The sequence below is a fragment of the Rhinoraja longicauda genome, chromosome 12, assembly GCF_053455715.1.
Source record: "Rhinoraja longicauda isolate Sanriku21f chromosome 12, sRhiLon1.1, whole genome shotgun sequence".
NCBI lineage: Eukaryota > Metazoa > Chordata > Chondrichthyes > Rajiformes > Arhynchobatidae > Rhinoraja > Rhinoraja longicauda.
In genome coordinates this window covers 12,998,410-13,016,782 of record NC_135964.1, presented here as the reverse complement: position 1 = coordinate 13,016,782, position 18,373 = coordinate 12,998,410, and the positions used below count along the sequence as shown (strand labels likewise).

General features: G+C 46.9%; 1 protein-coding gene across 1 annotated transcript in view; it reads right to left on the bottom strand.

The window, feature by feature from the left end:
• LOC144598722 (DNA polymerase theta-like) overlaps positions 1–18,373 on the bottom strand; it is a 76,942-nt gene that overhangs the window by 15,492 nt on the left and 43,077 nt on the right. Inside the window, exons 18-26 of the mRNA XM_078409053.1 lie at positions 13,257–15,763; positions 12,223–12,357; positions 10,871–11,076; positions 10,001–10,241; positions 8,051–8,244; positions 5,249–5,383; positions 3,760–3,934; positions 1,874–2,000; positions 24–142 (exon numbers count right to left, since the gene is read on the bottom strand). Coding sequence (XP_078265179.1) covers positions 24–142; positions 1,874–2,000; positions 3,760–3,934; positions 5,249–5,383; positions 8,051–8,244; positions 10,001–10,241; positions 10,871–11,076; positions 12,223–12,357; positions 13,257–15,763 — 3,839 coding nt within the window. The remainder of the gene's footprint in view (positions 1–23; positions 143–1,873; positions 2,001–3,759; positions 3,935–5,248; positions 5,384–8,050; positions 8,245–10,000; positions 10,242–10,870; positions 11,077–12,222; positions 12,358–13,256; positions 15,764–18,373) is intronic.

The window sequence follows — 18,373 nt, the reverse complement described above, 5'->3', positions numbered from 1 at the left end:
TTTAAAAAGAGAATCTAAATTACCTGAGAAGGGGATGAATGCATGCCTTATACTGATAGTACACGGGAGGCCCTTGTCACGCTGTCCACTGCCCACCATGGCCTTTCCAGGTAATGCTATTGTGGTGTGGCCCTGCCTTCTCCTAAAACAGAAATACACAAAGTTAAAAGCATTACAGGACCAGGACTGCCTCTTCAAGGTTCTGTTGTATTGCCTCTAATTAATGTGCAATGCCACGATGTGTATGTGTAACCCACAGAAAGAACAAAGGCAAGGCTGACTACAAAGCAGGAATCGCTCAGACAGCTAGTTATTAGTCAAGGGACAACAGGAAGATAGACACCAAATGCTGGAGGAACCCAGCGGGTCAGGCAGCATCTCTGAAGAGAAGGAATGGGTGACGTTTCAGGTCGGAATGCTTCCTCAGGTTCCGACCCAAAATGTCACCGATTCCTTCAGAGATGCTGCCTGACCAGCATTTTAGAAACATAGAAAATAGGTGCGAGAGTAGGCCATTCGGCCCTTCGAGCCTGCACCGCCAATCAATATGATCATGGCTGATCATCCAACTCAGTATCCCGTACCTGCCTTCTCTCCATACCCCCTGATCCCTTTAGCCACAAGGGCCACATCTAACTCCCCTCTTAAATATAGCCATTGAACTGGCCTCAACTACCTTCTGTGGCAGAGAATTCCACAGATTCACCACTTTCTGTGTGAAAAAAAACTTTCTCATCTCGGTCCTAAAAGACTTCCCCTTTATCCTTAAACTGTGACCCCTTGTTCTGGACTTCCCCAACATCGGGAACAATCTTCCTGCATCTAGCCTGTCCAACCCCTTAAGAATTTTGTAAGTTTCTATAAGATCCCCCCTCAATCTTCTAAATTCCAGCGAGTACAAGCCAAGTCTATCCAGTCTTTCTTCATATGAAAGTCCTGCCATCCCAGGAATCAATCTGGTGAACCTTCTCTGTACTCCCTCTATGGCAAGAATGTCTTTCCTCAAATTAGGAAAATGTTGTGTCTATTTTCGGTATAAACCAGCATCTGCAGTTCCTTCCTACACACGAGTGTTTAAGTGTCACATACACCGACAACGGAATAATAAAATACCTACGTGCTGCAGCTTTACAGACCAGTAGCACGATACACTTTCAATATAGTATTAGAAGTTTTTTTAAAGAGATACGACATGGAAACAGGCCCTTCAGCCCACTAAGTCCATGCTGACCATCAATTGCCTGTTCACACTTGCTCTATGTTATTCCACTTTCTCATCCACTCCCGACACACTGGGGGGGGGGGGGGGGGGGGGCAATGGGCAATGTACAGAGGGCAAATTAACCTGCAAACCCACACATCTTTGGGATGTGGGAAGAAACCGGAGCACCCGGATGAATCCATGCAGTCACAGGGAGAACGTGCAAACTCCACACAGACGACACCCAAGGTCGTGATCAAACCCGGGTCTCGTGCAGTGAGGCAGCAGCACTACCCGCTGTGTCACCTCGCCATCCTGTCCACAGAGATTTTAAGCTTGAAGGTTTGTTTTTTAAATATTCTTAAAATACATTACATTTACCAAAATTCAGAATAACTAAGCTTATATGCCTTTCACAATTAATAGACAACATACGATGAATACTGAAGGCACGCTAATCTCAAATATGTCCAAGAAAAGGGGATAAATACAAATTGCTGGAGGAACTCAGTGGGTCAGGCAGCCTCTCTATTAGTAAATCAAAAGGTAAACCTAAACTTTTCACTTTGAAATGTTGGTGAAAAATAAATGGGGATCACACAGTCACAAATGTAAAATAACGTTTTGCAGAAATTAAGGTGAGATTTACAAAGTTCCGCAGGGAGGAGGTACCTGGATCGTGCGAGTACAGGGTTGCTTGTTCCATGGAAGGGTGGACTCTCTCTGACCATTGATGGCATTTCAATTTCAAAATCCTTTGGGATGTTCTGCAGGTTTGGCTCGGTGAAACTGATTCGTCCTAATTCACAGAATATAAGAATTTACAGAGCATTGACAAAAGCAAATTACTTAACACAAATTGTTAGGTTGTTAAATCTCACACCTGGTAATATTTTAGTTCACTTTAGAGAAACAGCATGCAAACTGGTCCTTCTATCCTGTCTTATCTTACACACTAGGGACAATTTACAATTTTACCAAGGCCAGTTAACCAACAAACCTGTATGTCTTTGGAGTGTGGGAGGAAACCAAAGCACCTGGAGAAAATTCACGCGGTCACTGGGAGAACGTACAAACTCCGTACAGACAGCACCTGTACAGAATCAAACCCGGGTCTCTGGCGCTGTGAGGCAGCAGCCCTACCACTGCGCCATTGTATTGATATTATTTTTGCTCTCCCTCCTCCTTACAAAATCAATGTGAGCAGTGCCATCAGGGAATAGGATGAGATTCATCTGGTAACATAGGGTTGCTTGGAAGCCTGGTTCAGCAACTCAAACACCCAGGAATGAAGATTACAGGGAATATCATATCATATCATATGATGAACACTGCCCAGTCCCTCATCAACGAAGGGATCTCAGCATCATCAGAGACCCACACTCTCATCTCACTCCTGCCATCGAGAAGGTACAGGAGTCTTGAAAAACATGACCTCCAGGTTCAAGAACAGCTTCTCCCCAACAACCAACTTGAACACTCCAAGCTCCAACTAAACGGCCTGGGTTGCACCAGGGACTTTTGTTTTTGTACTACATTGGGTTTTTTATTTATTGAGCTTTATTTTGTTGCTAATACATTTATTGAATACCATGTTTACAATCCGGTTGTGTGGCTACAAGTAAGAATTTCATTGTTCTGTTTCGGTGCTTATGACAATAAGACACTCTTGACTCTCATAGGTTACTCATTGATCACATAGGTTACAAACTTTGTAACCCCTACTTTAGTCCTCGAAGGCACTTCAAAACTCAAAGGCTAAACTGCCCTTTCAGCTTTCCATAGTGTGGCTCCCTCTTAAAGAAACTAAATCTGTTTCAGTAACAGAGATCATTAAGGAAGGCGCAGCGGTAGAGTTGTTGCCTTGCAGCGCCAGAGACCCGGGTTCGATCCTGACTACGGGTGCTGTCTGTACGGAGTTTCTATGTTCTCCCTGTGACCGTGTGAGTTTTCTCCGGGTGATCCAGTTTCCTCCCACACTCCAAAGACGTTCAGGTTTGTAGATTAATTGGCTTTGTTAAAGATTGTAAATAGTCCCTTGTGTATAGGATAGCGTACATGGATGGGGATTGCTGGTCAGTGTGGATTCAGTGAGCCGAAGGGCCTAATCCCACGCTGTATCTTTAAGCCAAACTAAACTAAGATGGAAGGATCAGCAATAGGTAGTGATTAGTGGAGTTCAGCAAAGATGAAGAATTCTTTAGGGATCGAAGTATTAAAGCATAAAATAGAGTTAGGTTAGGCTAGAGTTAGGCAGATCCCCGCATAACCTGCACCCGTTTTCCAGTTTGCTGGTCTATTTAGCTTGATCTACTGGTAGAGTTGCTGTCTGCAGATATAATCTTAGATATAACATTTAACAGACAGGTACATGGATGGGGCAGGTTTAGAGGGATATGGGCCAAATGCAGGCAGGTGGGGCATCTTGATCAGCATGGGCAAGGTGGGCTGAAGGGCCTGTTTCTGTGTAGTACGACAATGGTTCCCTTAATTTTTGTTCCCTTCCTCGTGCAATGAAAGGGAAAGGCTCATTGGGTGGAAGTGGCAGCAGCATTTACCTGTGGCACTGTGGGTCTGGGAGATGGGGTAGATCCTCTCCATCCCCAGCAGGGCATGAAGATGCTTCTCTCTCTGCAGAGGGAGCACCACCTTGCTCATCGCATTGCTGATCCTCCTCCACTCCAGGATTAATCCTGGCAGAGGGTGGAGAGGCTTCAGTTTCTCCAGCACCTCCTGAAACGCAAAACAACGGCAGAACCGTTAGCATGTAGGCAAAGAAATACTCCTGTTTTTGGACGTATTGCTTTTGTAAGCAAATTCAAAGCAAACGATGTGTGCTCCCTTTCCATTTTGTTCACACCAGGCCGAGTTTCTGTTCCGGAGAGCTCCATGACTTTATGAAAGAGTAATAGACATCTGAAAGAATTTGTGAACCTGTGACCTTCCAGGACTCTACATTTTAGAAGGTTCCCTATCCTTGTCTTTACCATAGACTTAATCTTCACTAAATCTGTATTCCGAACAACTTTACCTCACACTTTGATTAAGGGATCAGAAACTTTATTACTGTGTACATTAAGTCATCCATAATACTGAAGTATTCTTCCTGGCTAATTCCCCATAAATATTTTCAGTGAGGATTTTAAGTGGTCCACCTGTAAGTAATCTGCTAGTAACTAGTACTGCTGTCTGCTATGCCAATTAACAAATCCCGGATGGATATGTGCTCAGTTTATTTCAGTTCTCTTCAGACATCGCTTAATCTTTCATAGAGTCATGGAGTCACAGGCAGGCCCTGTGGCCTGTCGAGTCCACACCGACCATCGATCACCCGTGCACACTAGTTCCATGTTATCCCACTTTCTCATCCACTCCCTACACTCTAGAGGTGATTTACAGAAGACCAATTAGCATACAAACCCACATGGCTTTGGGATGTGGGAGGAAACCAGAGCACTCAGAGGAAACACTCGCGGTCTCAAGAAAAACGTGCAAACTACGCACACACACAGCACCCGAGGTCGGGATTGAACCCGGGTCTCTGGCACTGTGAGGTGGCAACTCTCCAGCGGCAACATTGTTCAACAAGGCTCCCCATGACCCTGCCATTCAGTTTGTCCTGGCCTGGTGTAACCACGTAAAGTGCATCACTTCACACTTGTTTGTTAAATTCCATCTGCCATTCCTTTGCCCACTTTCATACTCCAGTCGATTAAATGTTTCCTAACAAGCTACTCAGAACTGCTTCTGCCACTCTCACACATCATCTTCCAAACATTCAAACTTCCAAATTACTTCATGGTTACTGAATCCAAATTACTGGTGATAAAGGCACTAAAGACTTTTACAGACGTGACGTCTCGGGTTGGAACCCTTCTTCAGACGCCAATCTTTAATTGGACTTTATCTTGCACTAAATGTCATTCCCTTATCCTGCATCTGTACACTGTGGATAGCTTGATTGTAATCATGTACTAGATAGCACGCAACATTCGGTACATGTGACAACAATAAATTAAGTGGGGATTTGAGCCCCAGGGCGGTTACCTTGTTTGTGCTGAATTGTTTGGCCAGCCTGCTCCATCTCCCCACTGCTGTGGCCCTCCTGCTGGAACCCAGTGTCCGTTTACCTCTGGTGCTGGCATCTCCATTGTGAGGAAGCTTGAGTTCCACAAACAGAACCTGCAACATTAGGTACAACAATTGCTTTAAGGAGGCTTTGGAATCGGAAACCAGGGCTGGTTTCAGAAGCAAAGTTGTACAGCAAGCGGCTGCCTCACCAACAGTCTGTCTGTTATTTCTTCTGTTTTGTTATTTTAAGTGCGTGTTAAAGAGTATGTTTTTTAGTGTTCCTTGGTTTGTTTTATGTGGGGGGTGGGGGTGGGGGGTGGGGGTGGGGGGGGGGGGGGAGGGTGGGGGGGGGAGGGCGAGTTGGGGGAAACTTTTTTTCAATCTCATACCTCGACAGAGATGCAATTTTTTCCCGTATCGTTTCTCCGGCCCCACTGCGGCCTGCGGCCTAACGCGGCCTTTCCTGGAGACCGACCCGGCACAGACTTACCATCGTGGAGCTGCGATCCTTTGCCGAGGATCGACTGTGGAGAGCTCCAATCACGGGCCTGTGGACTTTAACACCGTGAAGCCCGTGGTCCCTAGTTAGAGACCGATTCAGGAGCTCCAAGCAGCGGTGAGTTTCAACCGTCCCGACGCGGGAGCTTCGATCACCCGACGCGGGGGCTTCGGATCGCTGGCTGTGGGAGCATTGATCGCCCCCACTGTGGATAGTTTGACAGCCCCGACCGGGGGAGAATAAAGAGAGACTTTATTACCTTCCATCACAGTGAGGAACGTGTGGAGCCGCTGTGGTGGATGTTTATGTTAACTTTTATTTTATGTGGCTGTGTGTCTTGCTTTTCACTTAGTATGGCTGTATGGTAACTCAAATTTCACTGTACCTTAATTGGTCCACGTGTCAATAAACTGACCTTGAAACATTGAAACGGTGCTCTCTGACCTCCACATCCATGCCAGCCTTTACAGCTGGTCACAGTAACGGTATTTGCTCTAATTAGGATCATACCCTGCCATGCCTTGCCAATGAAAGGGTCTGTCTAAACTCCTCTTAAGCAGAAGGTTGACACAAAATGCTGGAATAACTCAGCGGGACAGGCAGCATCTCTGGAGAGAATCTCTCCAAGATACTGCCAGTCCCGCTGAGTAACTCCAACATTTTGCGTCTACTTTCGAATTAAACCAGCATCTGCAGTTCTTTCCTGTACCTCTTAAGCAGATTCAATATGTAGAACCAATGACATTGACAGTATAGCAATAGGTTTCTATGGCACGGCAAAAGGAAGCAGGCATTAGTAAAGAGTAGGTTTTGCCAGGGGAAACCATGGAAGCAGATAGAATTTCAACTTTTACACAGAACAGTACGGCACAAGAACAGGCCCTTCGGCCCACAATGTCCATGCCAATCATGATGCCAAGACAATCTCTTGTCCACCAGCGCATAATCCATATCCCTCTTTTAAAAAATATTTTAAAACAAATGTATTCAGATGCAAGGAGAGGAAGAGCTTGTGTTTATGGGCTAAAGGCAGGCAGACTGGATGGACCCAGAACGTTGACTTGGTCGGCATGGACATATTGGGCAAGCACATTAATGTGTCATGGTTCAAAATAAAAGTGACAAGATCATGGCTTCTAGATCTCGAGGACTGGAACACAAGGGGCCTGCTTTGCTACAGATAGCCCTGAATAGACCTCAGCTGGAGTAACGTGAATAGCACTGGGCATCAGATTCAAGGACGTACAGCCATCAGAGGGATGGATGGATTAAATTATAAAGAGAAAATGCTTTGGAATTCCTCTGGAATCCAAAAATCAATTGGGAGATTGAGGTTCAAGATACTCATGGAACCTAAAAAGATAGCCAGAAACTATTTCTGCTGGTTGACACATTTAGAAATTAAATATAGTAACATTTACAGATCTTTTTGGAGTAACATTGAAAAGTACAGCACAGGAACAGGCCCTTCAGCCCACAATGTCTGTTCCAAACATGATGCCAAGCAAAATTAATCACCTCTGCCTGCACACAATCCATATCCCTCCATTCCCAGCATATTCACGTGCCTATCCAAAAGTCTCTTAAACGCCACTATCTAATCTGCCTCCACCAACCCCCCCCCCCCCCCCAGCAGCACGTTCCAGGCCCCCACCACCCTCTATGTAAAAAAAACTTCCCCCACACATCTCCTTTAAACTTTGTCCCTCCCACCTTAAAGCTATGCCCTCTTGTCTTTGACATTTCCATTCGGGGAAAATGGTTCCGACTGTCTACCCATCCATGCCTCTCATACTTATTAAGATCCTAAACTTCATATCATCATATCATATCATATATATACAGCCGGAAACAGGCCTTTTCGGCCCACCAAGTCCGTGCCGCCCAACGATCCCCGTACATTAACACTATCCTACACCCACTAGGGACAATTTTTACATTTACCCAGCCAATTAACCTACATACCTGTACGTCTTTGGATTTGAATAATTACTCTACACCCAATAGAAAAAAGTGGTCTAATTGATAACTTCTCAAATAGTCAAAACCATTCAAATAGAAAAAGAACATAAAGTGCTGGAGTAACTCAGCTGGTCAGGCAGCATCTCTGGAGACGTTTTGGATCGGGGCCTTCCTTCAGACTGACTCAGGCCCAAACATCCCCTATCCATGTTTTCCAGTTGAGTTACTCCAGCACTTTGTGTATTTTTTGTAAGCCAGCACCTGCAGTTCCTGGTTCCTCAAATAGAAGGTGTGTTTGGATGCACCCTACAACTGACCTTGGCAATGTCGTCTGGGCTGGTGAGAGAGAAGCTGTGACCCGCCAGCTGATAAGCCAGTGCCTCGATGTCGGTGAGCTTAGCCTGCATGATGTGCTTCTGCCTCTCGCATTCGGCTGCACTGAACCCAATCCCATTCATCTCCAGCAACGCCAGGCAGTACTGCGTCTTCATCTCAACACCACGAAACACATCTGTGACAGAGCAGAGAGATGACCACGCCAGTAGAACCAACACCGGAGAGGTTGTTCTTTAGCTTGCCGTTCCCCCCCCCCCCCCCCTATTGCTGGAACATTCGGTGCCAGGTTGATGAATGGCAGGTGACAGCAAATCATGTCAACGTTTAATTAGACGTTTACTTTAGTCTTTAGAGATACAGTACAGAAATAGACCCTTCGGTCCACTGAGTCCACGCCGACCAGTGATCACCCCGTACACTAGCACTATCCTACACACACTAGGGACAATTTGTTACAGAAGCCAATTAACCTATAAACATGCACGTCTTTGGAGTTTGGGAGGAAACCAGAGCACCCAATGAAAACCCACGCGGTTACAGGAAGAACGTGCAAACTTCGTACAGACAGCACCCCTAGTGGATGGAACCTGGGTCTCTGGCGCTGTGAGGCAGCAACTCTACCACCGCACCACTGTGCCGCCCAATCAAAAGTCAGAGTTGATATAACAATTATACTTCTTAGTTGCATATTCAAATACTTTCATGAATTTTGAATTCCAGGGCAGAAGATATCCAGCAGCAACAAGCCCATCTCATGCCCACATCTCTTTGCCACTTAGGAAATGTATTTTTCAAATGTCAGTCTTCTACAACTTCCTTTCTTGCAATTTCATGCTTCTCCTTGTAACATGTAAACCCAAGGAGTACTCATACACCACCTCAGTCAAAAACCCATATAGTATAGTATCGTAACAAGAGGAGTTGAGTATAGGAGCAAAGAGGTCCTTCTACAGTTGTACCGGGCCCTGGTGAGACCGCACCTGGAGTACTGTGTGCAGTTTTGGTCTCCAAATTTGAGGAAGGATATTCTTGCTATGGAGGGCGTGCAGCGTAGGTTCACTAGATTAATTCCCGGAATGGCGGGACTGTCGTATGTTGAAAGGCTGGAGCGATTGGGCTTGTATACACTGGAATTTAGAAGGATGAGGGGGGATCTTATTGAAACATATAAGATAATTAGGGGATTGGACACATTAGAGGCAGATAACATGTTCCCAATGTTGGGGGAGTCCAGAACAAGGGGCCACAGTTTGAGAATAAGGGGTAGGCCATTTAGAACGGAGATGAGGAAGAACTTTTTCAGTCAGAGGGTGGTGAAGGTGTGGAATTCTCTGCCTCAGAAGGCAGTGGAGGCCAGTTCGTTGGATGCTTTCAAGAGAGAGCTGGATAGAGCTCTTAAGGATAGCGGAGTGAGGGGGTATGGGGAGAAGGCAGGAACGGGGTACTGATTGATAATGATCAGCCATGATCGCATTGAATGGCGGTGCTGGCTCGAAGGGCTGAATGGCCTACTCCTGCACATATTGTCTATTGTCTATTGTTTCCACTGGCAAGTGAGAGGTGGATACAGGTGGGGAGGGATTGGCAGATGGGTGGAGTGAATGACAAAGGCTAGAGGTGAAAAGGAGACAAAAGGGTGTCAGATAAGGAGTGAAATGTACAGCTGGAGAGAGGGACATATCCATGTTTTCACCTGTCAGGCATTGTCCAGCCCCCTCCTCTCTTCCAGCTTTCTCCCCCCCCTACTCCATCAGTCTTTGGAAGGGTCCTGACCTGAAATGTCATCTATCCATTCCCTCCATAGATGCTGCCTGACTCACTGAGTTCCTCCGGCACCTTGTGTTTGGCTCTAGATTCCAGTGTCCGCAATCTCTTGTGTCTCCAAAACCTATTTAAGACTAAGCTCCCACGTTCCTTTTCATGCATCATACCTTGCAGATTTTCTTTCTCAAGTAGAGCATTGAGATGGTTCATGACATTGAAGACCAACACGGACTCGACGGAGGCTCGGTGCCGACCTGACACATCGGCCTGTGTGTCCAGCCCAAGACTTTGAACACCACGGCTTGTTCTCACCCCGTCCAACAGTGCAAGTTGGTGCGGGAGAAAGTTGGTCACCATGTTATGAAGGGTTCTCTCTTTGGAGCCAGGATCCAGTAGCCAGCACGCCACCTAGTCAAGAAAATGAAAAGTTTCTGTGTTTTGTTCCCAAAATGGCAAGTCAATCCTCAAAACTGACTCAGAAGTCGGAGTGTTTTGGTCACCTTTTTATAAGATGGATGTCATTAAACTGGGAAGAGCACAGAGAAGATGTACAAGGATGTTGCCACGACACGAGGCCCAGAGCTAAAGGAAGAGGTTGTGCAGGCTGGGTCTCTATTCCTTGGGGCACAAGAGGCTGAGGGGGTGATCTTGTAGAGGTGTATAAAATCATGAGGGGAATAGATTGGGTGAATGCACAGAGTCATTTACCGAAGGTCATGGAATTAATAACCAAAAGATATAGGCTTAATGTGAGAGGGAAAAGATTTATTAGGAATATGAGGATCAACTTTTTCCACTCAGAGTGGTGGGTATATGGAACAAAATGCCAGAGGTAGATGAGGCACATTCTGTAACAGCATTTAAAAGACATTTGGACAGGTACACGTATAGGAAAGGTTTAGAGGGATACGGGCTAAACGCAGGCAGGTGGGACTAGCGCGGATGGGGCATCGTGGTCAGCATGTATAGTTGGGCTGAAGGGCATTTTTCAGGGCTGTGCACCTCTGTAACCAAGTTCAGCGAAATGCCATTAATACCTTTGGATCTTCATAATGGCCTTCCATGGAGATGTTGCAGGCCTGGAGGAGAACTTTGTAGTGTTGCTTGAAGTCATAGACAATAACAGAGCGTTGTGTCTGGGCAGAGGCACACTGCTGTAGGCAGGCACGCACATGAAGAAGCCGCTCCTTCACGGGGAGGTCAGGGGCCAGGGGCGGGGGCTGCAGGCTGCTGCTCAAATCTCCTTGCAAATAGAAACAAGTTAAAGATGGGCAATAACTGCTAATGTTATCCACAGGACAGTGCACCAAACACATGTGATTTATATAGCACCATTGACAAATTATCCCTCCCCACCCAAGTCGCACTAGCATCTCGTTTTCATCCTACAAACAGCTAACAATGGCCAGTTTCCTTTATCATCGTTACTTTTTGCATATCTTTTATTCATTGTTCTTTATCTCTCCACATCATCTATAATCTCTCGTTTCCCTTATTCCTAACCAGTCTGAAGAAGGGTCTCGACCGAAACACCACCTATTCCTTCTCTCCAGAGATGCTGCCTGTCCCGTTGATTTACTCCAGCTTTTTGTGTCTATCTTTGGTTATAATCAAGGATATTTGTGCACATGAAGGCAACTTGTTACAATTGAAAGCTGGGAGATCTCATGCCAGTCTTCATTGGAGGGTTGGTGGTGGGGAAAGTTGTCAGCTTCTAATTCCAGGGCATTAACATCTGGGATGATCTGTCCTGGGCCCAACACATGAAGCTGCAGAGAGTGGTGGACTCAGCCCGGTCCATCACGGGCACAGACCTCTACACCAACTAAACGTCTACACCAGGTGCTGGCGCTGCCTCACCAGGGCAGCATCTATCATGAAGGATCCCCACCATGCGGGACGTGCCCTCTTCTCACTGCTACCGTCAGGCAGGAGGTGCAGAACTCCCAGGTTCAGGAACAGATACTGTCCTGCAACCATCAGGTTCTTGAACCGACCCGCACATCCCTAAACCTACCTCGGCAATGGAACACCACAGACCACTCCATGATTCTTGTACTACTGTGAACTTGATTTTTTCCTTTTTTAATTATGTTTTTGCACTAAGGCTTTGTTTTTTAACATCTTTTTTTGAATTTAGTGCAATTTATGTGTAACTTATGTACAATTTGTTTTTGTGTTGACCGAGTGTGTGTGCCTGTGATGCTGCTGTAAGCAAGGTTTATCACTTTAACCTGTGCCTCGCCGTATTTGCACACGTGACAATACACGTGAGCTTGAGATGGCCATGCGTTGCTAGTTGAGGGAGGATGGAAGTCCAAACATCCTGACATGGGAGGGTGGATGTTGTGGACTGATTTTGACCGCGTGTAGTTTCCTTTACCCGTACTTTGCTGCCCCTCCTGCAAGGAGATGTAATAAGCGTCCTTCCCTCCCCAGGACACACACAATCCAATCACCACAAGGTCCTCGTGACTGCTCACATCAAAGCCATCGGTTTCCAGTTGCATCCTTACGGTCTGGGCTGGGAAGTAAATGAAGAGATTAAAAGGAGTCAACATTTCAGCAGTAGTCAAAGAAACAACCTTTCACTGCCAAGGATACACTCAATGCTCAAAACCAAAATACCAAATGCTTTAAGCCAGTCAGAATTTGTATGGGCTGAATGGCCTAATTCTACTATCACTTATGATCTTATGTACACGTGATCTTATGTAGAAACAAGGAACTGCAGATGCTGGTTTACCAAGGAAAGACACAAAGTACTGGAGTAACTTCAGCCTGAAGAAGGTTCCAGGCCTGAAAAGTCATCTGTCGATTCCCTCCACAGATGCTTCATGACCAGCTGAGTTCCTCCAGCACTTTGTGCTTTACTTTGAATGAAAGGTATTCAGTTTTATTTCAGAACAGGTTTATGTTTCAACTTGCTTTTCAAATAGAGGGATTACTAGTTCTTAAACAAAAAGCATCCCAACTGAGGCCAGTGATTTAATGCAGAGACATTGAACATATAGTAGGAAAAATACTGTACAATTGGTCAATTTTAGTTTTTTAGCTTAGAGGTACAGCACGGAAACAGGCCCTTTTGGCCCACCGGGTCCGCGCCGACCAGCGATTCCCACACATTAACACTATCCTATACCCACTAGGGACAATTTTTACATTTACCAAGCCAATTAACCTACAAACCTGTACGTCTTTGGAGGGTGGGAGGAAACCGAAGATCTCGGAGAAACCCCACGCAGGTCACGGGGAGAACGTACAAACTCCGTACAGACGGCGCCCGTAGTGGGGATCGAACCAGGGTCTCCAGCGCTGCATTCGCTGTAAGGCAGCAACTCTACCGCTGCGCCACAGTGACCGCCCAGGAGTGGACATATCACACTGTATGGAGCTGAACTACCACTTTGTAACTTTACCCACCTTGTTTAAATCTCCCTCCTATCTCGGAGCTGGGTGACAGAAGGTGCTGCTTCTTCTCGCAGGCAGCAGCCAGTGCAAACCTTCCTTTGCCACTCCACTCCTTCAGGAAGGTGTGGAAGAGGATGCGGCTGCTGGCCACGTCAATGATGGTGAAGGGCTCAGCACTGCAGGGCCCAGGGGGCGAGGCCAGGTGGTCTTGCGAGAGCTGAAGCACAAACTCCTGGTCTATGAACGAGCCGTCGGCACCGGCATCACAGATCATCACTGGACCACAGTCAAGGTGGCAAGACGGACGGACACCCACTCCTGCTGCTCCTAAAACATGGTTTGGAGGAGCCTGCAGCTGCCTTTTACACTTTGCCTCTGATTTCTCACTTGTTGCAGCAGTCAATGCTATTTTGATTTTGGGAGTCACGGGCTCAGTGGGAGGTGTGGGGGGGACTTCATTGCGACTCTCCGCCCTGGAGTCAGGCTGCTCCTCCACTTCCATAGCCGGTGACTGGGTGAGTGGCACCTGATGAAGAGCGTTCTCCGTGTGATGCCAGGCCGCTGCACGTTGTTGGTTTGGAGCGCCAGGAGTCTCCGCTGCACAGCTCCGAGAGCCGGCAGTTTCAGTAGACTTCCTCAAACCGGGAACGTCCGCCAGGGTTGTTTCTGCTCTGGTGTTTTGGTCATTTGAACTTGAACGTCTCAGACCTGCAGAGGTTGGCAGCTGGTTCAGCAGATCCTTCATCGCTGAATTGAGCTCGAGAGAAGTGTCTGACCACATTGCTGTGTTGTCATTCATCGCCGCATCTTCCCCCCGAGATTGGGACACATCTTCTGTTAACACGCCTTGCTCTGGCTTGTCTTTTAGGCGATCGTTCACCATTTTCTCTTCCTGCAGTCTCACATCATCAGCAATATCTGAGGTGCTCCCGTCCCTATTCTCCACATGTGACTCCTTCACGCTACCGATCAGAGAGTTGTCATTTTGACTGGTGTCTGCAAAGTCGGAGGGGTTGAAGGACAAGTCATTCCAGTGCAAACTTGCTTCAGGAGTTTCCCTGGTCTTCTGTACATCATTTTGCTCTTGAATGGCATCCTCTGCAAAGAGACCGAGTGAAGCGGGAGTCTCGGTGGGCCTGTGTGCTCTCGACACCCGCTGCTGAGCAGGGGAAATTCCCTGGGCATTCACCTCATCGTTTGACCAGAGCTCGGTGAAACTGTCGAACAGACTGTCGCTCACGTTCAGGGTCCTCTCATTGTCAGTGAGGGAATGGCGTCGCAGTTCGTGAGGACTGCGCTGGACCTCACTGCAACTCGTCTCCCTCACTGCGCCATTCGGCGTTTGGGCTGCCGGCTTGCTTTCTTCCCACGAGGCTGGAGTCTTGTCCTCCAGCAGGAGGTTCTCCAGTTGAGTGTCGCTCAAGGACAGCTCGCCGGCTCTCAGTGAAGGCTGGATGATCTGAGGGGCTGCAACAGGAACGCTGTTGACAGATGCTACCGTGCATTTCACCAAGTCAGGAGGTGTTTTCTTTCCAACAATGGAGCTGGAGTGTGTTAAATGCAGTGCTCGCCTCACAACAGGCTCGTTTTCCACCACCTCCTTCTCATTTGCCAGGTCGGGCTCTGCTTCAGCATTACCCCAGAGCTCCCCATTCTGTGTCCCAGGTTGGACACGCACTGTGCTTGCGTGCTGCTGGTATTTGCAAGGAGCCAACTCCATGGCACCATGTTCGATGATCTTCTCAATCTGTGAGTCCAGCTGAAAGCTCTCCTCAAATTCCTTGGCTGAAGAACTCGGCTGCAATGACTTGCCAGCAACATTCAAACGGTTGGTTTTACCCTCACTAACAACACAATCTTCATTCTTTGGATGACCAGAGTCATTCTCTGTGTGCCCAGGGAGTGGAGTTTGAATGGTATTTTCTGCCTCAACCCTCTCTTCAAGCTGCACATCACGTTTTTTGTCCAGTTCACAATCCCTTCCAACAATATTCCTCTCAATGGGAATGTCGCTCAGAAACTGCTGTATGGCACTTGGCTGATCCGTACTGGTCCCCTTCCAGTTCCCGTCAACTCTGACACCAATATTTTCTTTGGGAATGCTACCCGATGGCTGCCTTTCAGTGGCTCCCCCGTTGGAAATGAAACCCCCTCTCTCCGCTTCCCTCACACATGTTTCCACAGTCTGGACGGCAACACCTTCCACAGGTTCCACAACTGCACCTTGGGTCAGCCCCAGACTCCCCTTGACTGACGCCACTCCCTGCCCTGCGGAGGCACCAGCGCCTGTTTCCTGACCGCTCTCAACAGCCTCCCGCTTGCCACCAGTCACAGGCTGCTCATGGTTCCATTCAATGCCCATTGACGCCAAATCTCGCTGAAGAAGACTCCTGGCCTCTTGTATAATCAACACGGCAGCTTCTCTCTCAGTCAGCGCCTTCCGTCCGCTCACCCAGATACATCTTGTCCTCCTGCGCTCCTGAGCTTCATACTCACTCTCATCAACTGCTGTCCGAGAGCTGAGGGAAGGGAAAGTGATTTAGTCAAGTGTTTATAAAGTCATAGAGTCTTACAGCACAGAAACAGGCCCTTCAGCCCAACTTGCCCACACCGGCCAACATGCCCTTTCTACACTAGTCCCACCTGCCTGCGTTCGACCCTGTCCTATACATGTACCTGTCTAAATGTTTCTTAAACATTGCTATACTTCTCTTCTGGCAGCTCATTCCATGCACCTACTACGCTTTGCATGAAAAAGTTACCCCTCAGGATCGTATTCAATCTTTCCACCCTCACTTTAAACCAATGTCCTTTGGCTCTCGATTCCCGTTCTCTGGGCAAGAGACTTTGTGCATCTACCCGATCTATCCCTCTCATGATTTTGTACACCTCTATATGATCACCCCTCATCCTCCTGCGCACCAAGGAATAGAGTCCTAGCCTACTCAACCTCTCTCTATGGCCCTCGAGTCCTGGCAACATCCTCGTAAATCTCTACACCCTTTCCAGCTTAACAACACGTTTCCTATAACATGGTGCTAAAAACTGAACACAATAATCTAAATGTGGCCTCATCAACGTCTTATAAAACTGCAACATGATTTCCCAACTTCTATACTCAATGTGACTAATGAAGGTCAATGTGCCAAAAGCCTTATGACCACTCTATCTACCCGAGATGCCACTTCCAACGAACTATGTACCTGTTCAAATTAATTGTTATATGTATTGAAAACAGAACAATGAAATTCTTACTTGGAGCAACATTACAGGTCTGTAAACATAATACTCACAGATAACATAATACAGAAAAATTCAATAAATGTAATTTTTTTTAAACCCCAATATTAGTACAAAACAAAGGCCCAGAGCCCCTTGTGCAACCAAGACAGTTTGGTGTTTAGTTGGTATTTGTAGTGTTCAATAAGCTGATGGGAGTTGGGAAGAAGCTGTTCCTGAACCTGCAGGTCACGGTTTTCAGACCCCCATATCTAATTCCTGACGGCTGGAGTGAAATGAGAGTGTGACTAGGGTGGTGTGGGTCCATAATGATGCTGGCTGCCTTTCTGAGGCAGCGACTCCTGTAGATGCTTTCAATGGCGGGGAGCTCAGTACCTGTAATGGGCCGTGCAGGGTTCACTACTCTTTGTTCCTGGGCGTTCACGTAGCCCAACCAGGATGCAACCGGTCAGTATGCTCCCTGCTGTACATCTGCAGAAGTTACTGACATTTACTGAATAACTTTTTCCACTTAAGTGTATAAAAAGCAATTATTTGTTGGCAGCTTGAATAAAAGATTATTGCATGTTTTATGTTTGAAATGAGGGAAAGTTTGATGAAGTACATCCTGCCTGCTTCATGCTTACATTGGGCATAAAATTAACACGTGCACATTGGGCAATAAGACACAAGGGTCGTTGTTACAATCATTAACTTCAAATCTGGCTACTGGAAGAACGTTATAGAACAGAGAACAGTACAGCACAGGAACTGGCCCATTGGCCCACAATGTCTGTGCCGAATAATGATGCCAAGACCAACTCTTGCACATAAGCCATACCCCTCCATATATATGTGACCATCAAAAGTCTCTTAAACACCCTTATTGTATTTGCCTCAACCACCACCCCCAGCAGCATGTTCCAGGCACCCACCGCCTTCCGTGTCACAAAACATCTTCTTTAAACTTAGCTCCTCTCACCGTAAAGCTGTGCCTTTGATATATCCATTCTGGGCAAAAGGTTCTGACTGTCTACCCTATCTATGTCTCTCATCAGTGGCCTCTGAAGTGGAGGAGCAAGAAGGTACATTTTTAGTTTGGAGTTTAGAAACACAGCATGGACTCTGCCCTTTGGTGCACTGAGTCCCTGCTGACCAGCGATCACCCGTACACCAGTTCTATGTCCTACACACTAGGGGCAATTTACAGAGGCCAATTAATGATGCCAAGACCAACTCAGCACGTCTTTGGAATATGGGATGAAACCGGAGCACCTGGAGAAAACCACGTGGTCACAGGGAGAACGTACAAACTCCGTACAGACAGTGCCCATAGTCACGATCAAAGCCGGGTTCCTGGTGCTGCGAGGCACTTCTATCGCTGTGCCACTGTGAAGTCCCTCTCACCTTAAAGTGTACCCTCTGGTCTTTGATATTTCCATCATGGATAAAGGTTCTGATTGTCTACCCTGTCTATACCTCTTGTCAGTGACCACTGAGGTGGAGGAGCAAGAAGGTACATCTTTGATTCCAAATCACGCTGGGAAGTAGCATGAGTGGAAGTTGACCAGAGGAACAGCAAGGCTTCTGACAGATGTTGAGGAGTCTTCACAGGGTGCATGTGCAGCAAACTCTAGTCTGTCGAAGAATCTATAACTAGGGGTCACTTTTAAATTGACCAAGACAGGGACAGATCATTTAAGGCAGAAAAGGGGTGAAATCGTTTATTTCTGATGGTCATTATTCTTTCGAATTCCATTCTTCAAAAGGTGTATGGAAACAGTCTTAGGATATTATTAATGCAGAAAGCGGTGGGTATATGGAATAAGCTGCCAGAGGAGGTAGTTGAGGCAGGTACTATAACAGCATTCAAAAGATTCTTAGACGGGTACACGGGTAGGAAAGGTTTA